We start from the raw sequence: 26397 nt of genomic DNA, 5'->3' as shown, positions 1-26397 counted from the left end.
TGGTTTTAATTTGTTAGTGACTTCTACAGGCCAAGAAGTGACTTTAAGTTCAACTCAGGCTATTTCGTTTGGCAAGGAAAATTCTACAAACATATAGAGGGGACATCCATGGGTTCACCACTCTCCCCACCCTTGGCCAACTTTTTTATGTAGACTTTTGAAGAGAAAGCCTTAAACTCTGCCCCACAGAAACCAACTATATGGCTTCGCTATGTTGATGATGTGTTCACTATTTGGCCACATGGCTCTGATACACTCATCTCCTTCCTAAGACACCTAAACAACCAACACCCCAGAATCAAGTTCACTCTGGAAAAGGAGAAAAATAACAGCCTCCCTTTCTTAGACACACTAGTCACCTGCCAGCCTGATAGAACCTTGGTTTTCTCAGTTTATAGAAAACTCACTCCCCTCACAACAATATGGAGTTATTAAGACACTACACAACAGGGCTAAACTTATCTGTTCAAATGATAATGCCCTAACCACGGAACTAAACCACATCCTCAACACATTCTCAGTCAATGGCTACCCCCCCCCAAAAAAAATATTGACACCAGTTAACCCCCCCCCCCTCACAACAAGGATTATTCTAAATCCATCACCATTCCCTACATCCGAGGCACCTCAGAAAAAATTACCAAAATCCTAAAAAAATATGACTCTACCTCTTCTTACAGACCATATAAAAAATTGATGTCCCTTATCTGCTCCACTAAAGACCAACCACCTCCCTTAGACCTACCTGGTGTATACCAGGTCCCTTGCAGCCGTAAGCTGTCCTACTTTGGCCAAATAGGCAGGACATCGAACTTCAGAATTTCAGAACACAAGGACTACATCCATTTTCACCAGTACAGCCACTCTGGTCTTGCAGACCATGCTCTGGATACTCACCACAGAATACGGTGGAAGAAAGCCATGGTAATACTCTGTAGTAAATTCATGGAATGCCTCAGCCCTAAGAAACATGCCAAACTTCAACAAATTTGGTTGCATGAGACTGCCCCAAATTTGGGAGACTTACATCAGAAGACCTTCAGCCCAACGGCCGAGAATATGTACATAGCCCGCTAGGGGCACCATCAGGACTTTTAGGAGAAACAACAGCTTCCTGCTTCGTCCTCAGTTACTGTGTGTAATGCCTGCGTGCACGTGTCTTTATTTTAAGTTCCTGTGAAAATGGCAATGTGACGTTGCTGAAATATTGGAATATAGATTAAAGTTTAATTTTAATTTATATCATTTGAATGTTATAAATTCCTTAAGTAATTTAATAAGCATGTATAACCAACGTCTAAACCTTTCTATGAGAATGTATATATATAAAATTAATAAAGATAGGAAAAAATCTTTAGCCTGCCCATGATACTACTAAAGTACTATAGTTTACAATCTTTCACTGTTGGAAATCACAAAAATTTTTCCTTCCTTGCAGAAGCTTGCAAGAAACTAAATATGCATGATTGTTAAGTGAATTTACAGAATATGAAGATAAAAATTGATTAAATATACAATAGTGAATAAAATATGTTATCTCAACTTTCCAGAGAACTGCACAACTATATTCAGTAACAGCAGACGGTTACAATTTGCAGAAGTGGTCTAATCCCCATCCCACTGCCTGCTATATTTTAGACAAGGTCATTTGTTTCAAATAATTTATAGATCAAATGCTATTCTTTATAAATGAACTTTCTCTAAAGATTCAAACTCTGCATTTAATTAAAAATTTCTCTTTTGCTTTTTAAATAAACCAAGCTATCACATCTGCATGATATGAATTCATCACAATACTCTATTTTCTTACAATGCATTATAACAATGTCAAAATGCAATTTATTCTAGTTTTCACTATTTTTGCTTCTTTTAAATTTTAAACTGCATTTCTATGTATTAAACATATTTTATTCTTAAAGCAGTGAACATTTGATCAGAGGTATCCCATACATAGCTCAGGTATCCAAAACTTTGTTATACCAACAAAAGCAGTTAACATGAAATATGATATACAGTCAAGATTCCTTAGTCCAAAGGACTTAGTCTAACCACATATTATAGCAGCAATCAATTAAAACCAAACTTCTTGAAATCCCAGACTAGCCTTTTCCACCATAACAATAAGGAAGCCAACAGGAAGCTACAGATTTCTTGGGAAGGCTCTAATTTAGAACATTCCTGGAACCCAATCTATCTCGGTGTGACTCTCGATCACACCCTTTCATATAAAAGATACATAGAAAAAACAAAAGTGAATGCAAGAAACAACACAGAAAGCATACCTCCTCCAAATGGGGTGTAGACCCTAGCACACCGAGATCTTCTGCCTTGGCCTTTTGCAATTCTTCTGCTGAATATGCCTGTCCTGTATGGTCCAGATCCTGCCATGTTGAAAAACTTGACCCACCATTGAATGAAAGCTGCTGCTTAATTACAGGATGTCTGAAACCAACACCACTAAAAGATCTGTATACTTTGGCTGGTATTGCACCCCCTTCAATTCGAAGATGTGCATTCTCAGTTGACGAAAGAAGACAAATGAATGATGAACAGCACCCACTATTCGGCTAGACCACGGTATCCCAAAGACTAAGATCCCGACATAGCTTCCTAGCAACTGTTGAGCCACCTAAAAACCCTCCAGAGACAAGACTTGCTTACACTATACCTTGAGAATAATACTGGTATTACAACAGCCAAACATCTTCCACATGGTGCCCATTTGGACTGGAATACTTGGAAAAGCCTCAATAGATTTCGAATGACAAAACCTCAAATGGGGATACCTTACTGGACTAGATAATTATGAGTGTGGGACAACCCAGTCCAAGGAACACCTTCTTTCTTGTTCCCTTCTTCATATTTTACTTATCATTCCTTGTATAATTACCTACAAATTTAAGCTGTTCTCATTTGTAATGTATCCTAATTTGTTGTACATAATGTTGTACCACTACTACTGTATCATGATAACTAATATTTAAGGAATTGACAGCGTATATTAGAAATATAAATTAAATAAACTTTAACATATACTTTCCGATATTTCGGCAAACGTCACGTTGCCATCTTCTTGGGAACTTAATACAAAGACACGTGCACGCAAGTACTACATAACAGCAAATGAGAACTGAAGCTAGGAAGCTAATGTTTTCCTAAAGTCCTGATGGTGACCCCTGGTGGGCTATATTGGTGGTTCTTGGCCTTTGGGCTGAAGTTCTGATAAATGTTTCCCAAATTTGGGGCAGTCTCATGCATCCAAATTTGTTGAGGTTTGGCATGTTCCTAAGGGCTGAGGCTGATTCCATGAATAGTCTTTCATACTTGAACTTGCTGCGGTGTATGACTGTGGCTTTTTTCCATCTTATTCTGTGGCGAGTATCCAGAGCGTGGTCTGCAAGCCCAGAGTGGCTGTACTGGTGAAATCTGATGTAATCCTTGTGTTCTGAGATTCTGATATTTGCTGTCCTGCCTGTTTGGCCAAAGTAAGACAATTTACAGCTGCAAGGGACCTGGTATACACCAGGTAGGTCTAGGGGAAGTGGCTGGTCTTTAGTGGAGCGGATAAGGGATGCCAATTTTCTATGTGGTCTTTAACAAGTGGTTAAGTCATGTTTTCTTAAGATTTTGTTGATTTTTTTCCAAGGTGCCTCGGATGTAGGGAATGGTGATGGATTTAGAGTAATATTTTTTGTGAAGGGGAGGGGATGGTGGGTTGTGGATAACTGGGTTAAGTATTTTCTGGATTTTTTTTTTTTTTTTTTGGGGGGGGGGGGGGTAGCCATTGGCTGAGAAAGTGTCACGGATGTGATTTAGTTCAGTGGTTAGGGCTTGTTCATTTGAACAGATTATTTTTGCCCTGTTGAATAGTGTCTTAATAACTCCATATTGTTGTGAGGGGGGGTGATGGGATTGTTGGTGAATGTATCTGCCTGTATGGGTGGGTTTTCTATAAACTGAGAAAACCAAGGTTCCATCAGGTTGGTGGGTGACTAGTGTGTCTAGGAAGGGGAGGTTATTGTTTTCCTCTTTTTCAGGGTGAACTTGATTCTAGGGTGTTGGTTGTTTAAGTGTGTTAGGAAGGAAAGGAGTGAATCCGGGCCATGTGGCTAAATAGCAAACACATCATCAACGTAGCGAAGCCATATGGTAGGTTTTTTTTTGGGCTGAGTTTAAGGCTTTCTCTTCAAAAGTCTCCATAAAGAAGTTGGCCAAGGGTGGGAAAGTGGTGAACCCATGGCTGTCCCCTCTATCTGTTTGTAGAATTTTTCCTGCCAAACAAAATAGCCTGAGTTCATTGTAAACTGAAATAGGGCTGAGATATCGGGAGGAAATTTAGCTTGGATTAGTTCTAGGGTTTCTTTGAGGGGTACGTTCGTGAATAGGGAGGAGACATCAAAACTCACCATTATGTCATTATGTTGCAGTGTAAGGTTTTCTATACTGGCTTTGAAGTGGGCTGAGTTTTTTTTTTATGTGTGATGGTGTGTTGCCAGTATAGTGTGAGAGCGCTTTGGCTAAATGCTTGGCTAGTTTGTAAGTGGGGAAATCAATGCCATCCACTATGGGACGTAATGGCACATTTTCTTTATGTATTTTTGGGAGCCCATATATGTGTGTGTGTGTGGGGGGGTCTCGAGTTATAGGGTTTTAGTCTGTTGGTAACCTCCGCAGGCCAAGAAGTAACCTTCTTAAAGAGCCTATGGAGTTTTCTAATTTGTGAGTTGGTGGGATTGTAATTAATGGGGAGGTAAGAGGATCGATCTAATAGCAAAGCCTTGAGCTTACCTGTGTAGTCATTAAGGTTGAGTACCACAGTGGCGTTCCCCTTATCTGCTTTGGTGATATACACTATTTCTTTGTTTCTCTTCAATTCTTGTAGTGACTTGTATTCACTAATAGATATGTTTTATTTTGGAGGTTTTGCTTTTTTGAGAACACAGGCTACATCAAATCGAATATCGTTGGCGAATTCCGCGTTCAATTTGGATCATTAATTCCTCGGCCGGTAATTTCTTAGGTGCAATGGCGAAGTTATGACCACGTGACAGAGCGTTGAGTGCGTCAGGCTTCAAGATAACTGAAGAAAGGTTAACTACAGTGTTGGTTTGTAGTTTAAGTTTGGACGCCGAGTTCTTTATTAATTTATCAAACTTGTTGATATGTCGGCTCCGTATTTGTTCGAATTCTTTATTAGCTGCTGTACACGAGACGTTATGTAGGACTGACCAAAGCTCGTGATTAAGCGTACGTGAAAGCTCATTCTCTAGCGCTAAAATAGCTCTGTTTATGTCGGCTAGGGAACCACGTGTGGCTGGTAACTTGCTCCCAAAGTAAAGCCTGGCTTGCCTGGTTGTAGATAGAGGGGACAGCCATGGGTTCACCATTTTCCCCACCCTTGGCCAACTTCTTTATGGAGACTTTTGAAGAGAAAGCCTTAAACTCAGCCCCACAAAAACCTACCATATGGCTTCGCTACGTTGATGATGTGTTTGCTATTTGGCCACATGGCCCGGATTCACTCCTCTCCTTCCTAACACACTTAAACAACCAACACCCTAGAATCAAGTTCACCCTGGAAAAAAAGGAAAACAATAACCTCCCCTTCCTAGACACACTAGTCACACGCCAACCTGATGGAACCTTGGTTTTCTCAGTTTATAGAAAACCCACCCATACAGGCAGATACATTCACCAACAATCCCATCATCCCCCCCACTCACAACAATATGGAGTTATTAAGACACCATTCAACAGGGCAAAAATAATCTGTTCAAATGAACAAGCACTAACCACTGAACTAAATCACATCCGTGACACTTTCTCAGCCAATGGCTACCCCTCCCCCCCCCAAAAAAAATCCAGAAAATACTTAACCCAGTTATCCACAACCCCCTCCCCTTCACAAAAAAAGATTACTCTAAATCCATCACCATTCCCTACATCCGAGGCACCTCGGAAAAAATCAACAAAATCTTAAGAAAACATGACTTAACCACTTGTTACAGACCACATAGAAAATTGGCATCCCTTATCCGCTCCACTAAAGACCAACCACTTCCCCTAGACCTACCTGGTGTATACCAGGTCCCTTGCAGCTGTAAACTGTCTTACTTTGGCCAAACAGACAGGACAGCAAATATCAGAATCTCAGAACACAAGGATTACATCAGATTTCACCAGTACAGCCACTCTGGGCTTGCAGACCACGCTCTGGATACTTGCCACAGAATAAGATGGAAGAAAGCCACAGTCATACACCGCAGCAAGTTCAAGTATGAAAGACTATTCATGGAATCAGCCTCAGCCCTTAGGAACATGCCAAACCTCAACAAATTTGGATGCATGAGACTGCCCCAAATTTGGGAAACATTTATCAGAACTTTAGCCCAAAGGCTGAGAAACACCAATATAGCCCACCAGGGGGCACCATCAGGACTTTAGGAAAATGTTAGCTTCCTAGCTTCAGTTCTCATTTGCTGTTATGTAGTACTTGCGTGCACGTGTCTTTGTATTAAGTTCCCAAGAAGATGGCAACGTGACGTTTGCCGAAATATCGGAAAGTATATGTTAAAGTTTATTTAATTTATATTTCTAATATACGCTGTCAATTCCTTAAATATTAGTTATCATGTATAACCAGCGTGTAAGCCTCTCAACAAGAATACTACGGTATCACTTGTGTTTGGATAAAAAATAAAAGTCCAAAGTCATCTTGTGATTTTTGTTTAGCTATTTTTTTTTTTTTTTTTAACAAACAGGAAAGAAAAAAAAAGAAAAGAAAAATAGCTGTGTGTAAAAATAGTAAAACTAGTCTTAGAAAGAAGACAGCAAATAAGCATCACTAAAGTCGTAAAATATTCTTCTGAAGGTTAGTGGAAAAAAAAGCTAAGCAATGGAGAAGAGACTGTAAAAGGAATCATATGATAAAATGCAATAAAAACTGAAAAACATATTTGGATGTCTGGAATAATTACTTTGATTCACGATCAAATTCCATATGTACTCTCTGAAAGTGCACAGGATATTATGAAAGCATTACATGAAAAGTTTATTGTTACTAACCTCCTAATAATTTTCCTCCAAATTATCTGTTATCCATCAGAACTCTAATATTGTCATTTCAATATCAGAGTTCAGTGTGGTCTGTGATCTGCTAGTGGGTACATGGTTTTCTTGGTAGGCTGTGAGACAGTTTTATTAGTAAATAAAACTATTTTTTTTATCTTCTCTTCTTTATCTACAAATGGTTCCAAAAGAAATAGGTCGGATGGATCAAATCTCTCCACTTCTTTCAATTATAACAAACTCTTCTTTTATAAACACTATTCTAGTTCAGGTATCTTTTTTCTAGCTATTCTCTTATCTGGTCTTCCTGCCTTTTCTGTGATCTTCCTCTTAGCCTCTTCTCAAATTTTCTTTTCATTTCATGCATTCTTTCTAAACTAATTCTATGTCCAAATTGTATCAAGTGAGAGTTCATAAGCATTTCTTTAACTATTTTTTCAAGTCCTACACCATTCCCAATGTTTACATTTCTTATTCTATCTTTCCTTGCTTTTGCCAGGGGCTCACTTTAATGGTATGGGAACAGCAAATCCAAGGGATGCCCGATGCTGGGTCCCACCTTGCTTCATATAATGTATGTCTGTACATTATCTTTAGACTATTGCCTACTCTTTTTCTTCTTGTGAGCTTCCCTCCAATGCTATTAAAGTATTTGAGGACTATAGATCAATCTTTCCTACTTTTTTTTCCATCTCTTGTAGTGAGAGTGTACCTTCACTCCCAGGTGGTTGCTTTATCTACGCTGAAGCTGTCGACAGGTCCAGCAAGTTGGCAATGGATTTTCAAAGCTAAAAAAAAAACAAAGAATATACATTTTTTTTTCTTTCCTCTTTTCATTTCTTTTTCACTATAACTGTGGTGCTTTGAACAGCTTTTCTCTTGATACCTTGTCCTATGTCTTTTGCAGATCTACAAAATTTAAATACAAATCCTTGTTATATTATGTTTTCTCAACTATTTGTTTTAAGTGAAAATCTGATCATAACAACCTCTATTTGGCCTGAATCCAGCTTTCCTTCGACAATTTTTCTTAGTTTTTTCCTCAAGTATGATTGCATAAATCTTCACTAAGAACACTCAAAAGAGAAATTTCTCTTATTTTTACATTCAATTTTATTTCCCTTTTTATACATGAGTATTAGGTGCTCTTCTTCAATTATGTGGAATTCAACTCCTTGACTGCAGAATTAGGCAAGTGTAGCCACTATAGTACTTTCACATCTCTATATTTGAATATCTGGACAAATATCATCTACTCCAGTTGCCTTTCTACATTTCAGGTTTTTGATGATATTTTCTATCACAGGTACTAAAAGTACAAACAAATAAAATTAATAAAATTAGAAAAAAAAACCTTAGTAAATATCCTTTTTTGGGTGGAAGCCAAATGTTATAAAAACAACTGATATATGCTCCTTGCATTCCTCTCGAATCATTCTACCACCATACTCCCACTTGTTTCATATAGCAATCATTCAAATAATTACTGGACATCTAGAATGTTTTTCTTCTCTTTCAATTTTCACATAACCTTTATCATTTTTGATTTCTTTTAAAGTACTCTTTTCTCCACTTCTAAACTTTTTTCACTAGTCTCCAAATTATTTTGCCACCTTCCTAATATTTATTTTCTCTGTTGTTACCAATGTCTTCCCATGACTTTAGCTAGTTTTACACAATACTTTTCTTTCTTTCATTTTTTATTGTATTCTCTCAGAACACATGCTGACTTACTCATGAGGAACTTTCAGACTTTATTTTCCTTGACTACTTTAAACTTCCTGAATCCACCATGAAGTTCTGATTTTTCTTTCCTTACTTTAATTACTTTGAAAATCATTGAATACCTGCTAAAGTATCTTTTTTTAGTAAATAAATGATGAAAGCAGAGCCAGAACAGTGATAGAAATTATTCAGCAGAATTACAATCAAGAGTACTTGACCAGAAATGCTTACATATAGAGGTATAAAAAGTTTTTACTGTGGTTAAACTGCATAACTTAAGGAAATAAAATTGAATATGAGAATTAAAGTAATTTCTTTACTAAGTATTTCATAAAATTTATGTATAATATCTGAAAAGAAGCTAAGAAAAATTATAAAAGAGAAACTTGGAAGAAAACAATTTGGGTTCAAACCACATAAGAATTGCCATGATCAGATTTTCAATTTAAAACAAAGTGGGTAATCATAAGGATCTGAAATGAAGTTTTGTAGATATGGAAAAGGTATATGGCAATATGCTAAGAGAAAAGCTGTTCAAATGCTATAATTATGTGAAGTAAACAGAGCAATACATAGTTTAAATTATACAGGAAGATGTAAAATCAGATAATTTTTGTGTGCATCTAACTAAGCTTTACTTTGAGCAGATGATGATTTAGTTAGGACAAAAGTCCTTTGGGATTTTTTTTTTTAAAACTAAACTGAATAACCACCATAACAAAGTTTGTATGAAAAGAAAAGCATTTCATTCTACATGGAGAACCTATACAACAAGTAAAATATTTCAGCTAACTTAGGCACAATTTTTAGATGGTACTTTATTTTATCTCTTATTTTGTCAATTAATGCAATTGATACAATAACAGATAAATTAAACAACAGACTAAATCAATAGTATACAAAACAATATTCAAACCAATTTTAAACTTATTCTCATATCTGGGTTACAAATAAAACAATAAAACTGCCTAATTAAAGAAAAGACTATACACTATTTTTTTTTTGCGATAATTGCTGTTAATTAACTGCAGAAAAATGAAAAAACTGGAAGAGCCTTCAGATAGAATTCAAGAATTCGTGAATGGAAATAATCTAATTTGGTATGGTCACTTAAACAGAATAGGAGAAGAAATTAAAAAAATATGTCTGATGGCAAGACCACTATTTAGGTGGACTGATGCAGTTATGGGAGAAGTTTTGCTAAACTAACAATAGCAAAGATAAAAAAAAATGACGGAAAGCATTTATAGACTGCTGATTCAACTGGGGAAAGAAGAATGTTAGAAGAGTAATAAATTATAACATCTGACAATATGGAATCACAATAAATTTTTCTTGCATTTGTTTCAGGCAAAACAAATGCAAGAAAATTATCAATACTTCCAAAACAGAATTTGAATGGGCCAAAAGCAGGAAGCATGCAGCCTGCCCAAATGGCAGCCATGCCTTTTGGTCTCTTGCCAAGGCAATTGGCAGTAACTTTTGCCCTACACTATTCCCACCTCTATCAACACCCAGATCGCTCTATTGCAACATCACCCATAGAAAAAGCTAATCTCCTGGCATCACACTTTGCCTCCAATGCACACATAACTGACAATGGCAAATACCCTCCAGTCATTCCAACTGCCCTGTATCCTTTTGCCAAAAAGACATCACAAACCTGTTGTCTAAATTAGACACAAAAAAAAGTCTCCTGGCCCTGACAGCATTCCTCCAATTATCCTGAAGGTCTGTGCATCGGAACTGACTCCTATCCTATGTCACCTGTACACACTCTCCTACTACACTGGTATATATCCCAAAACCTGGAAACTGGCCTACGCTCAACTCATTCCCAAAAAGGGCGACAAATCACTGCCATCTAATTACCACTCTATCTCACTCACTTCAATCCTATCTAAAGTAATGGAGAAAATCATCAACTCTCAACTCCTAATCTACCTTGAAAGTACCCGGCTATTAAGCGACCACTAGTATGGATTCCGTCAAAGCCGTTCAACAGGAGATCTACTCTCATACATCAGCCATCACTGGACAAACGCCATGGAGAAATTCGGTGAATCCCAAGTAGTTGCACTCGATATCTCCAGAGCCTTTGACTGAGTTTGGCACAAAGGCTTACTAAGCAAACTCCCATCATTTGGACTGTCTCAGGACTTCTGCAGATGGATTGCCAGAATCCTGTCTGGATGCACACTATGTGTGATGGTAGACAGCTCTCTATCCTCTCACCATCCAACTAAATTAAATGCTGGGGTCCCACAAGGTTCAGTTCTCTCACCGACACTCTTCCTTCTATATATCAATGACCTACTTCAGTTGACCTCTAACTCAATACACAGTTTTGCAGATTACAGCACATTACATTCCTCCCTTTCATTTGACAAACCCTACTCTACACAACTCACCTCAACCCACAGAACATCAACCACTGCTGCCCTTACTTCCGACCTCCAAGCCATCTGCCAATGGGACGCAGATAACCTTGTCAACTTCAACGCTAGTAAAACCCAGTTCTCTCTTATTTCTCACAAAAAAAGAAACATTTTCCCCCAGCATTGTTTTCAATAACACTTAAATTCTCAGACAACATGAAATTTCTCTTCTCAGAATTACCTTGACATCAAGCCTCTCCTGGCTTAAACACATCACAACCATTGCATCCTCAGCTTCCAAAAAACTAGATTTTCTTTTTCGCTCAAGATGCTACTTCACCTCTAAACAGCTGTTAACACTATACAAGTCACAAATCCATCCAGCTCTCATATACTGATACTGCTCTCACATCTGGAGTGGGGCTCCAAAAAGCTCCCTCAAAATGCTTGACTCAATATTTAGGAGAGCAATAAGACTAATAAATGACCCATCCCTCACCAACTCACTCTCCCCACTTTCACATAGACGCTTGGTCTCTGTAATCTGTATATTCTATAAATATTTCCATGGGAAATGTTCATCTGAAACAGCATCAATAATTCCCCCATTGGAACACGTACAGCTGCCGCCCAACATCCTTTCACAGTACACTTCGAAATCCACAGAACAAGTTTATTTTCCTCATTCATCCCTGCTACTGCAGTACTGTGGAAAAGTACTCTCCCAGATGTATTTCCCAAGGAATACAACATACAGGCATTCAAATCAAATATAAACAAGTTTCTCCTTTCACAACCCACCACCCATATACGGTACTAGCATACTATAGGTTGACCAGCCAACCTCCTGTATATGTGCCCAACATAAAAAAAAATAAAAATAAAAAACAGACTAATCTGGAGGAAAATGATGAGGAAGTTGGTAATAATGCACACTGGAAGTACATACAGAACATAGGTAAGGTTTTATCCCCCATCCTACCCACAAATCAAGTTTAGAGATTTTATCTAAATGGAGGTGCCATCAAATTTGGCATGTACTTCCTTTTACTGCAATTTAAAACATAAGACTAACTACAACTGTCTCACCCAAGCTCTTGGGGATTTAACTGGTAAAATCTGAGTTCTTGTCACCTATTAAAATCACTAGCTCAGTGTTTTAATATAAAACACCATAATAACTTTCATAAAGCAAAGTACTTCTTACAATGTATTATTAATAACAGATGTATTCTGAACAGTTAGTTTATACAGCAGTCAGTGTTACCATCAAGCAGAGCTACTTCTAAAGTTGTGACCTTTCACGCCTATTACATCATCATCAATCATCAAATTCCTGCCATGTACCCTCAAGGGGTGTACAGAATATGATAGTACTACATGAAAAAAATGATGGTACAACATGACACACCTATTACAATAAGATTAAATATTGCTATGCTGTAGAGACTGTTCAAAATATAGACATATTTTGTTCTATGTTCATAAAGTGAAAACTGAGGAATTACTTCATGCTTCCCTTTGCTATAGGAAATGTTTTGAATGTATATAAGAATAAGGTTGAAACAGCACCCAAGACAGGAATTCTCATTACTTCATTATGGCAGGTTTACTTAAGAACAATATTTTAAATACAGGAAAATGTCAGTTATCTGTGGGGTTAGATTAACCGTGGTCCTCTAGAACATCAAGTTTTTGCAGAACATTGCAATATTGTTGCCATTTATCTTCCAGCTCAATTATACCTTGATCCATAGTTAATGTATGGACCAAGGTGTAACTGAGGCCATAAAATGATTGTATAGAAACATTCTGCTGTTGGACTTCATTATAGAAGAGAAAAAAAAATCTTATTTTGGAAGTCCCTAACAATTAAAGATGCTATCTACAACATGTCTACAGCCTGGAGAGAAGTTAGTGAAATAACTGAAAAATCATTCAAAAAATATTGCCCAATAACTTTGTTATCACTGAAAATAATCTGAAAGTAGAAACTCATAATAATGTAGAAATCACACCAATGGCAGGATCAAGTGTTTCTCTCGATGAGAAACTACAACCAGCTTACAAAGTTGTAATGAAAGCCTAAGAGCTGAAGAAATATTGCTTAATTTCATGGATGTATAAGAAAAATAATGCACAAAAAACAGACTATCTAAGTAAGTTTAAAAATGTTCAGTTTTGTATTTACATACTACAAGAATGTTTATCTGATGCTTTTATAGTTATGTATCAGGTAACCAAAGTTTTTGTGGTTTTTCAAAATAAAAATTAACCAAGTGCAGAAATTTTCATAAAATGTTTTATTCATTAAAATAAGCATCTTCACAATCTACAACTCTTTCCCAACAAAATACAAGTTTGTAAATTCGACTTTTATAAAACATCGTCTTCAATCTGTTTTATTACAGAACTGTATTTCACATGTGATTGTCTAGTGCCAAAAAAAAAAGGTGATAATCACTTGGAGAAATGTCAGGAGAATATGGAGGATGAGGGAGTATCTCCCATCTTAAAGCACAAATCTTCTAACGGGTAAGCTTTGCAGTACAAGGTTTTGCGTTGTCCTGTAAGAATAGCACTTTCTTCTAATTAACTAGTCCTGGCTATTTCTGAAGTAATGCATCCTACACATGCTCGAGTCATTGAGTAGATAGCCATAATTGTTTGGCCTGCAGCAAGAAACTCATAGTGGACAATACCAGCTCCAGTCCACCACACACACACACACAAAGCATAACTAAACAATCTGCTTCCTGTTAAAGTCAAAGATTAATTTTTCATCACAAGTAAGCAAATGATCCAAAAACAACTCATTTTTATGACGTGAAAGAAGTAAAGAACAAATTGATAGCCTTTGAAGTTTACTGATCGATCTGATAATGCACATGGGACCCATTTACTTAGCTTCCATAATTTCCCCAGTTGATGCAAGTGTAAACAAATTGTTTCACCACTCCAGTAAAACTTAAAGGTTATTGACATGTTAACATAGAATTATTTTCAACAGTGGCACATAATTCTTCATTATTAATAATGGAGGGTCTTCCTGAACACAGTGCATCTTCAAGTGATCCATCACCAGAAAAATCATTTCTATGCAGTACATTCTGCTACCACATCGTTTCCAAATGCCACAGACACATCTCATGAGATGCTTCTGAAGCCTTCAAAGTAAGTTTAAATTCGTAAGGCTAACAAGCCTGAATTACACCAGCTTCAACTGACATCCTAGAAGGGTTTAAAAGTCACAGAAAAAGAATACATACCAAGGTAGAATGCACCGATTGATGCATATCTGTGCCTCATGATGCACATAAAAAATTGTGCTCTGCAAACTACTACAAAATTGCAGCAAAAACAGCACACAGTTTTTTGGTTACTGTATATTTAACTCAATAAAATGTAATTTGAATTAACTGTTTTTCAATGATCCAAGCTCTAGAGTTCCCCAATTACCACAGATAACTGGCCTTTTAAATCGTATTATCAAAATTATTTGTTTAAAAATCATTTGAAACTTATATTTACACCAGGTACTGACAGTTTTACCCATCAAATAAGATCACCAGTCTGAAACTATATACATACCTTTAGTCTAGACAAGATGTGAGAATATCTGTTAGCAAATCCATATTTTACTTCAGTAATGCACATCTCATTTATTCGTCGTGGCAGTTTAATTGACCAATCAAACTCTTCTTCCTCTTCCACTTCATTTTCTTCATTACTTATAGCATTATCACCTTATAAATAAAAGAAAAACTTTATATTACCATATGTTTTTACAATGGCAGATTCACTGAAAATATAAAGAAAAAGAACAACGATAATAATAATGATAAGTACCTGTTGGACTTCTCTTCTGGGGGATGGACTGATTAGTCATTGCTAACATTATGTTCTAAAAGATATTCATCAATTCACAAGGAGAGATAAGAATAAGAACAAGTTAAGTTGAGTTCAAATAAAAACTCTCCATATCTCCTTGATGTTACCAAGACAGCCATCAACTCATTAGTCAGAGCTAATGAGTCATCACTGAGCACTATACCATTTTCTTTAATGTTTCAGAAGCTTCTGCTCAGAAAGAAAGAATTCTTAAAAATAAAAAATAAACGGATCTTTTGGATTCTAAACCTGTGTCTCAAATTCAACCTCTTCATACAGCAGCTAACCTGACATCAAAAAAGGCTCAATGAAGCTGCCATCAAATTCTGCCATTGCTCTGAAACAAGTACCACTAGACCTAATGTTCAACATCGAATGCTGTATTTGTAATTCAACTCCTGAAATAACAACATTAGGTTTGACATCGCTAGTATTCTTTCTAGATCTTCACCTCCTAAAAGAAATCAATCACCTTGCCAACTCAATGCCCTCAAGAAACTATGCAAAGACAATAATATATTCATCAGAGTTAACAAAAGGGAGTGTTACTGTTATTCTTAATGCCAGTGAAGAACTATAAAAGGTCATACAATAGAAAAATGGCCATCATTCTCAGTCTACTTCCACCTACAGACTATTAGACTATGTTTCCCTAAATCTCAAATCAAAATATTAGTCCACTCAAAGAAAGGTTTCTTCCTGGCCTTCTGAAATCACAAAAAACTCTAACCTTTGAGTCCTCATCCTCCACAGACATATACAGCTTGCCAAAAATACACAAACCCAAATCTGTTCCCCCCTCCCCCTCAAGACCAATAGTAGATGCTACTGATTCCTCATGCTATAATCTGGAAAAATTACATCCTATATAAAAAAATTCTACACACGATATAATTTTTGACTGTTCATCAACATTCCCTTAAATCCCACCTTATCATGCTTATTTTTTTTCCCCTCCTGATATCACAGATATCTTCTTTTGGTATCCATTCTGGATATTTTTCTTGGAAGAACAAAATTTATACACAGATATAGGGTACCTTTATGAGGTACCTCCTCTCTCTCATCCCCATCCTTGTCAATGTATAGAATATTTTGAAAAACAAGCTTTTTGACTAAGCCCTTTTCAAATCTGGTAAGATATGTTTGCTATTTGACCTCATGGCCGGATACAGACTTTTTTTCTTTCACCTCAAGTCTTCATCCTAGAATCCAATTGAAAAGAAACCTAACAGTTTAGTCTTTCTAGACATGTTACCAAGGTGTAACTTGCTTGTTACCAGTAACAGGCAAGTTACATTACCAGTAGCATCTACTACAGGCATTTATAAATTTTCCCACCACCCCTCAACAATATAGCATCATTAAAATACTAACCAATAGAGCCTAAAACTCTTTTCCAATCAGGCCTCTTGCAGCAAAGCTTAATCATACACACCACACCATCTTATCTAATGGCTACAGTTTCCACAGTATCAGAAAAATAATCATTCCTTCCTCCAAACCTCTATCTTCTCTTCAGAAGGATTTTTACTAATGCTATCATCATCACATCATTCCTTATGTTTACAACTTCAGAATAAATAGCAAATCTTAAAACAACTTCTGCACCCCACCCCACACTCTAGCTATCTTTACCTGTTCCGCTAAGAACCAAACCCCTTATTTCTTAGTTCCTAGTGTAGAGTTCCCCGTTCCTGCAAGTTGGCCTACTATAGAGGAAGATCTGCATGGAAGAACATACAATATACATTTGCAGCCATGCCTATGGTCAGTCAGGTCTTGCAGACCTTGCTTTGGATATGGCACACAGAATCAACCAGAAAAAGACCATGCCCCATTGCAGTCAATTTAGAAGAGAGACTCTTTTTAGAATCTATAGCTGCTCTCAGAAAATCAGCCTAATTTGAATAAATATTGTTGCATAATACTTCCCAAAATATGGGAAACATTAATACTTTGAGATCCCAGTTTACATCTTAGGGTGCTAACAGTCCTGACATAGTCTTTCGTCCACACGTCTGACTTATTTTTAGGTTGTTTTTGTGTTTGTTACAAGTCAATATTGTACTTCCTGATAATGTTTCAGTGAATAAGATGAATACTGAAATTAAACATTATTTTTAGTTCTTTCTCAGTGCGGTTTCACTTTAATAAGACTAACACGAGTTTTTCCCAGCACTTAAGCCTGGGTTCAGACAAAGTAAGTGATGTCAGGATCATACTTTCCTTTAAGACAAATAGTTGAAAGCCATGAGAAATTTTACATCATTTACACTATCTAAAAGCAGTATGTCTTACTGTCAAACAAGGCATTACTGAATATGGCATTGTTGATAGTGATATCTTTATAGCAATTCAGGATAATTAGTATAAAGGGGATTTAAAATCAGTGATCATTTAGTTTTGAATAGGATAAAATTTATTATTATTATAGTTTCCTCCAGGACTTATCAAGGACCCTTCCAGGTCATGGAATGTATAAATACCTATTATATATTTAAATAAAAGCATTCACCAGCAATTCATTCTGTACATTCACTACACATGTGAAAAAAAAAATCATCATAAGCTTCTTAACATCATTACAGGCAAACTCCAATTTACCAACATAATACGTTCCTTGAAATGCATTTGCAAGTTGAATTTATTTTTTTTCATCATTATATCAGTGAGCTTCAGGCATAAAATTTAAGCAGTCTGTGTTTGTTAAATGAATCAGGGTTATAATTTATTAGACTGCATGGCATTCGTAAATACAAATTGTTCGTATCTTGAAAGTTTGTAAGAAGAGATTAGTCTATGCTCGGTTTGCCTTGGAAAACACAAGCTGCACAACTTTAGTAATCTACACTATGATTCATTAATCAACATGTACGATATTCACTCTCACCTAAAAATAATAAATTACGATAACCGCAGTAATTAACTTTAATGAAATGAAAGTAGATATTTCGTACTGAAAATAACAGTGCATCATCAGTGCATAGGAACAAGCGAATCAAAGAAACGGGAATACAAGGTATATGCAGCAGCTTGTGGTTTACCAATTAAAAACTGTTGCCATGTGCTAAAAATTAATATTATTAAAAATGATTTTTGGTTATATAAAATAAGAATCTCCCAAACTTTTGGGGGATGGGGGGGGGAGGAGGAGGAGAATCATTCTGATTCCGATTTGGCTGATGTAAAAGGGCTATGCAAAGAAAGTTGCATAGCCCTTTTACATCATGGAGAAGACTAACTTCCCGCTAGATACTGTGGGATGTATCCAGTATACACCACTGACTATTGTATGTACATTGTATTCCTCTTTCTTTGATTTGCTTGTTTCTATGCACGCACTGATGATGTACTGTTATTTTCAGTATGAAATATCTACTTTCATTTCATTAAAGTTAATTACTGTGGTTATCGTGTAATTTACTGTTTATAGTCATGCCACAGGTATCTTTAAAGATTTCACTCTCATCTATTACTCCAAACTTTGAAGACTGCATTCTCTTAGCTTGTAGAACTGGATCTTACTTTAGATTAGAGACAGTTGTAACCCAAGTTACAGAAAGTTTTACCACAACTGTGGTAAAACTTTCTACATCTATCTCTGATTAGGAGTAGTGAATAATATGGTGATGTACCATTTTATTACTTGTATGTAGAAAATGACTTTGCATTGATTTAATCTTAATATTTTCCTGGGTCCAGTCCCCACTGATGAGACTTTAAAGGTCAAAATTAGTTTGGATAGCAGTCCTTTCCATTTGCATTATGGGATACCACTGAGGAAAATTATATGAAGCCACCCTGTATATATATATATATACAAGTAAATGCTGTGAAAATAGTTCATTTGCATATTTTGTTTGCTTATGCTTGGATAAAGGATTAGACCAAGAATATAATTTCCTGTCATAATTAATGCCATTTTTCTTCATATGATCATATAGTAAAGAATAACAGTGGATGTAGTGTATACCTTGTCTTGTATCTTTAATTTTAACTGCTGAAAACTTAAATACTGGCTAAATACATTGCTCTGTATAATGTTCCATTTACACTATCTAAAAGCAGTATATTCAACAGAATACTATAGACTATTAATGGCATGTTATCAATATGTTTCAGTAAGGAAATACTGTGAATAGACATCACTTAAAATTATAATAACGAAATTAACTCGCGTAAAATATTATTTATTGGTAGAATTTTTTCCCGAGTATTCAAGCAAAAGTTCTTTAGCTAGAAGAACACAAGTCATATATTCAATACCTTGAACCAGAACAGTCTGGACTTGATGGCATGCTCTGCAACTCTAGACAGAGTTCATTGGAACAAGACAAAAGTTGGTTCCTCATGGAATGACTTTATAAAGAAACATGCAAAACTTTACTTCACTCTCCTAACTCAAGCAGATCTGATGATCTGTGTCTATCCCCTTTGAGAGATATAGTACTTTTCAGATCAGTTAATCTTTCCTAACTTTTTTTTTTAATTAATTTATTTTTTTAAAAAAATAAATTAAGTCATTAAATTATTTTTTAAATAATTTAATGACCCTTTTTAGTTATCTTATATTAGCTACTTAGGTGGCACCTTTTGGAATTGTCTGTTATTGTTTAATTAGCTTTTCACATGTACTGAAGATGCCTGTCATACTCAGGCAAAAATTCTACTAATAAATAATATTTTACTTGATTTCATTATTATAATTTTAAGTAATGTTATCAATATCTTTTCCAGATCACGGGAAAAGATCTTAACATTTTTTGATTGTTATTTTCTCATGGATTTTCAACTATTTGTCATAAAGGAAAATATGATCCTGACATCACTTACTTTGCCTGAACCCAGCTCACTTTTTCAAAAGTTTCTCTTCCACAATATTTCTTAGCCTCTTTTCAGGTATGCCAGTCATAATCATATCAACACTTAGCAGAGAAATTCCTGCCTTCAGCTTTATTTTCTTCTTTACAGAATTATATCCTAACAGCTCCACTCTGATCATCTGAATTTAGCATATAAATCAGTCCCTCTGAATTATGCAATATAGTCGTCATAAAACTTAAACCTCCATATTTCAGAATTTCCGGTTAAGTATTATTTAATCCAACTATATTGCAACATTTCAGGTTTCTGATGACTTTAGTACCTTAAGTGTTGATATGCACTCCCGAATGAATTCTCTAGAATACTTTCTATCTTTTTATCATTGCTTATCTCAATTAGGATTCTTTAAAACTATTTTTGATAAGAATATCTTTATTTCACTTTTATCACTCTGATTCCTTTTAACCTTTCTTTTTATACCCTACTCTGACATCTACTGACTTATTTACAGGAACTTTAGATACTATTTATTCTTCCAGAACAGTCACTAATGTATAGTACACCATGATGTTCTGATTTTTCTATCCTTGAAAACAACTTTACTATGTGCCACCCTATAACTGGATCAGTGTTTTCTTCAGATTTTGCCACCAAGTCTCTGTTCTCATTTTCAAGCTGTGATCCTCTGAAAGACTTGTTTTCCAATAACATATTTAAATCTATAGCTCACCTCTGAATGATTCTTTTCATAACTTTTGCACATATTTTTCAATATGATGTTTACTTTTGTCCTAAAAACTAAATATTGATCACTTCCCGTTTCAAATATTCTGTGCTTTATCTGAATAGTGTAAACATAAATTTTCACTATGAAAATGTTATTATCATAGAAGATATATTTCATAGTGAAAAGAATACAGAGAGAAATGTAAGAGTCAAGCTACGCATAAAAGTACCTAAACAAAATTCATAGGATTTCAGTAATAACATAGAAGAAAATATCAGGAAAGTGGTAAAATGGTCTGGAGACTATTGAAAAAGAATACAGTACAGAAAAGAGTACAGTAGTCCCTCCCTATCTATCTATCTATCTATGGGGGGGGGGGACTACTGTACTCACCGCAGATAATACCAAACCCTATATAAATGTTTTTTTTTCCCTATTCATGCATATGTATGATACAGTTTAATTTATAAATTAGGCACAGTAAGAGATTAACAATAACTAATAATTAAATAGAACAATTACCATATAACAATATACTATAATAAAAGTTATGTGAATGGAATCTTACCAACCTCAGCACAATTTTTTTTTTTTTATCTTTCCTTATGAAGTTGGAATTGTACCTTTTCAGTTAAAAGGAGCACTTTTACAGCTACTCTTTGGCATATCCAAATTTCCAGCATCACTACTCTTGCACTTTGGGGATATTATTAAGTAAAATAAGGGTTACATGAACAGAAGCACTGCAATACTGCAACAGTCAATCTGATAACTGAGACAGCTACTAAGAGATAAAATGGGCAAGTAGCATATACAGTACAGTGTGGATAAGAGGGACAGAGATGATTCATGTCCCTGGCAGGATGGAGTGGCAATTTAAAACTTATGAATTGTTTATTTCTGGAATCTTCCATTTATTATTTTCAGACTGGAATTGATTGCTGGTAACAAATTGCAGAAAGCAAACCTGCAGATAAGGGAGGACTACTGTACTGTAAAAAGAATCCAAAATGATAAAGATGACATGAAAACTGAAGATAAGGATATTCTAGATGTCAGCAGTAATTGCTTGGAAAGACAAAAACAAGCAATGACAGAACAATAGTAGAAAATATACAAGAGGCACACAGGAGTACATCAATAGTTGAAGAAAAGTCCAAAATATGAAAAGTAGCAGGAATAGATATTTGACCCAAAATGCCTGAAAGCCAGTAGGCCTCTCTCAATAATTCAGAAAGCAGTCTAATTCAGCTCATAATTCCTATTTATAAAAGCAAGAGAGTAAAACTGAATGTGAGAATTACAAAAGGAATTAATTCAAGTATTCCAGGTAAGATTTATGCAAGTATACTTGAAAAAGGATTAAGAAAAATTGTGGAAGAGAAACTTGGAGAAGAACAATCTGAGTTCAGGCCAAACACAGGTTGCCAAAATCATATTTTAAATTTATGACAAATAGTTGAAAATCATGGGAATATAACAAGGATGTATAATTAAGTTTTGTATGCACTTTGTAGATCAAGGTGCTCTGAGAAAAGCTATTCAAAACCTTGCAGTTACAGGATGAAAATGAAACATTATATAGAGAAATATATAGGTTATTTAAATTTTAAGTGAGCAGTTAGAACTGAAGAGAAATACAAGTTGGTTTCGTGTAAAATCAGGAGTAACACAGGAATGCACATCACCTTCACTGCTATTCATCATCTATATGGATTGCATTATGAAAAAAGTGCCATTAAATCTGAGACATTAAATTGAATGAATCGACATATTAGAATCTGAGATATACTTAGCACGTTACTTTATGCAGATGATAACTTACTTCTAAAAACATCCAGTGCAAGTCTTCAGGAGTCTCTAAATTGGATAACAGAAGAATAAAAATCAGAATAATAATTAAGAATGACTTTCATGACAAATAATAAATTTAGTTTAATTCTTTATCCAAGTGTAAGCAAACAAAGTTTGCACCTGAAGTATCTTCTAGACTGAGGCAACTCGTGGTAAAGGTGGACCAAGCTCTCATCACTTGTCTGAGTATCTCCCCTAATGCAAAGCACATCTCCTTGGATAAAGGATTAAGCTAAATTTATTATAGTCTAATCAAGTCGAAAAAAAACTTCCAACATCTTTCATGACAAATGACTTGAAAACTTCAGCTGTATTCTTAGTATCGAGCCTTGATAAGACCCCATCTGGACTACTGTGCCCAGATATGGGCACCAGGGTTTCTTCTTGATGGGGAGGAGGTGGAGAGGATCCAGAGTCAAGTGACCAAGATGATAGCAGGTCTATGGAATGAACCTTATGAGAACAGGTTGAAGATTTGTGGGTTGCAAAAATTGGTTGATAGGCAAAGGAGGTATGATTGAGACATTCAAATTTGTGAAGGGTTTCTATAAGATTAATTCAGAAGATATTTTTGAGAATAGGACTGGTGGTGGGAGGACTAGGGGCCATAAGCTGGACAAGAATGTGGTTAGCAAGGGTGTTAGAGCTAGGTTTTTTTTACTTGGAGAGTGGTGAATGAATGGAATAAGCTGCAGAGTCTGTTGTGGGTGCTATGACTGTGAATGAGCTCAAGGCGAGGTATGATAGATACTGTATGAATGTCGAATAGTTGTTCTTGACATGATGTTAGGGCCTCCCTCGATGAGTCTGTCGACTCCTTGGAGTTGCCGGAAATAATAATAATTAAATCTACTATAGAACAAGTAAAATATCACAGGTATTTAGGCAGTTTTTAGTTGAAATGGGAAATTAAGAACAATTATGGGAATAGACAATAGAATGAGCAAAGCTAGTATTGTGGGGAATTAGCTGAATAAATCTTATTAATCAAATCTTATCAATATTTTTTTAAATTTTAAATAATAAATTTGATCAATAAATCTTATTGATTAAAAAAAAAAAAAAAAAAAAAAGAAACTACAGAATAATTCAGAAGGCAGTCGAATTCCTCTCATAATTCCTATTTATAAAAGAAAGGGAGTAAAACTGAATGTGAGAATTACAAAAGGAATTAATCCAAGTATTCTAGATAAGATTTATACAAGTATACTTGAGTTATGAGAAAAATCAGCAGAGTAACTCAATTTTTAAAGCAAACTGTAATTTTTAGATTGAAATATCTGGCTATTAAATTCATACTTATCATTGTGTTCTTGTGCTAATTTGTCCAATGCAACCCGAGACTCAGAGGAAATCAACATTTACATGGACAATATATTAAGAAGCACCTTAGAAGGCCAAAACATAAGATGAAGCAATGCTAAGCCATGACAAATAACAGATTTGGAAAAAAATCTGTATTAGAAAGTTAGCGATAAACATAGAATTATAGTATCTTGTGTACCACATATCAGTGACGTTGACAACCAAAAATAGCAAACTCAAAAAGTTTGTTAAAGTGGATACTTTGTTATAATCATAAAGCTGATGTTTTATAATTGCTTCTGAATCATCTGACAATGAAGTTAGTTGCAATGACAATGAAGGCAGAAGACAATTTATCATACCTATTACTTCAATTAGTGGTTCATTGGATGGTTTATTTCGAGGAGCTAATAATTTGGTTAAGAGATCCAATCCTTCAAAATGTTCTCCAGGTATTAATTTAGGCAACTTGATGCTATAAGATCCTAAACATGGAAACAAAAAAAATAGATTATAGTAAGCAGCTTTCACACACACACAAATACTAATATGTACTTACATTTCTGGTCAAGCATGAAAATGTGATTTTAAATAACATTTCAAAACATTAATATGCAAATATAAAAACTATTGTTTCTGTATGTTAATTGTGCTTATGTTCTGGTGTGCTAGCTTTGTGACAGGAAAACCTTTCTGACAATGCCAAGACTAGTTACTGAAGTGGGAAAAAAAAAAAGCCATACAAATGAAGCAACCTGTTACATTTCAGTTATTCTACTCTCCCTCTCACACAATCTTTGCTGAACATCATTTAATACATTTGTACTGTCTTTGGCTATAGCAGTATCACATGCAATAGCAGTACTGCTTTGCATCATGTTCCACTATTTCTAGTAGAAAGTATGTATTGTGATTCTACACTTCCTTAAAAAAAACAAAAGCAGGCAAAATAGCAGTAAAAATAATAATTCCTTAAAAAAGTTCATAATGAACAAACCATCAGTTTTGCCAATCACATACCACCACTTTAAAAGCCAGCATTTGTACATGTTTTCTTTAATACAACAGGCCAGGTATCTTAGAATCTCCTTTTTGATCTTCGACTAAAAACAACCTGTCTCACTTTATCAAATTCCTTGCCTATCACTCTCCTAATGACACCAACCCTTCTGAAACGTTTATTTATTTTTTTTTTTTGTTTATTTCCTTTCTTTAATCTTGCAGAAAATGATCACATGACTACAAGAATACCATATAACCTAACCACTCTCCAAACACTTTAAATCTCTTCTTCCTCACTAGCAATCCTAAATAGATATATAATGTATGTTGAGTGTGCTCTGGGCAAAGAAATCTATGCTAAATTGTTTGAATTATTTGGGACACTAACAATATCTGTATTGTTCATTATAGTTACTTCATTTCCTTCCTGGATTATTTTTATTTGATCCACACCACCAGAACTGAAAGTATCAATGAAACAATTCTTAACCTGGTACGAATACTTATGAGTTATAATCAACATCTATGTTGTTCAGATAAACATCTAAGGATAATGATTCATTAACTTTATTTAAATTTTAGATGTGTGCATATTAGCCCATCAGCAGGAAGGCAAACAGAGACCAGGTTTAACAGGCAGATCCTAAAGTTCTAGTTGAGTTTTTCAGTTGGTGACCAAGGCAAAATATCGGTCAATAACTAAGTCATTATCCTTATATGTGTTTTCTCCTCCAAACAAAAATAAGTGCAACAATTCACTATGAAACCAATGTTCCCATTCTGTTTTAAATGATTATCATTATTAGTGTTGCCAAATGAAAATTACTAAAAATAGCTAAATCTTAAAAAAAAAAAAAAAAAGAGCTGAAAAGAAGTTCAAAATAAAAATTTGAAGCTAAAATTTTAGAAGGTAGCTGATACTTTTAAGTTACTTACTTGATTGAAGTTGAAGTGATACTTGCATAAAAGTGGCTTAAATACATCTTCCATGTGGTCTTCTGCGCTTAATTCACCCACGTTTTCACTTAGATTTTCAGCTTTATTATACGTGGCTATCGTTCCAATATTACTCAGTGTAGATGCTGGTAAATGATAGTCTGTACAGCACTTCTTGTTATGCCTGAGGCCATTCTTGACTGACAAAATAGCTGTCGGCATTGGCAATTCCATCTTATTTCTTAATTTAGTTTTAACTACATTCATGGAACTAAAAATTCGTTCAATTTCCACATTAGAATTTGGCAGTATTAATAAATTTATTCCACACTGAGTAATTTCTTTAAATGGATTCATTCCAGATGCATTTTTATATTCTCGTACTTCACTCTGTACAGCACTTCTTGTTATGCCCGAGGCCATTCTTGACTGACAAAATAGCTGTCGGCATTGGCAATTCCATCTTATTTCTTAATTTAGTTTTAACTACATTCATGGAACTAAAAATTCGTTCAATTTCCACATTAGAATTTGGCAGTATTAATAAATTTATTGCACACTGAGTAATTTCTTTAAATGGATTCATTCCAGATGCATTTTTATATTCTAGTACTTCAGTCCAGAATAGCTCAATGTTTTCTATATTTGCCCATTTATTTAAATGGATAGTAATGTACTGGTATT

The 26397-nt window shown here is 35.2% G+C and overlaps 1 protein-coding gene across 1 annotated transcript in view; it reads right to left on the bottom strand.

The window, feature by feature from the left end:
- Window positions 1–26397, bottom strand: part of LOC150109873 (protein SHQ1 homolog) — a 169836-nt gene that overhangs the window by 97516 nt on the left and 45923 nt on the right. The window contains exons 5-6 of the mRNA XM_090415535.1: window positions 24138–24260; window positions 14763–14917 (exon numbers count right to left, since the gene is read on the bottom strand). Of these exons, the coding sequence (XP_090271661.1) occupies window positions 14763–14917; window positions 24138–24260 (278 nt within the window). The remainder of the gene's footprint in view (window positions 1–14762; window positions 14918–24137; window positions 24261–26397) is intronic.

This window comes from Typopeltis vanoorti, chromosome 1, assembly GCF_054136105.1.
Source record: "Typopeltis vanoorti isolate ZY-2024b chromosome 1, IOZ_Tvanoo_1.0, whole genome shotgun sequence".
Lineage (NCBI taxonomy): Eukaryota > Metazoa > Arthropoda > Arachnida > Uropygi > Thelyphonidae > Typopeltis > Typopeltis vanoorti.
The sequence above is the reverse complement of the archived record's forward strand: the minus strand, read 5'-3'. Positions and strand labels throughout refer to the sequence as shown.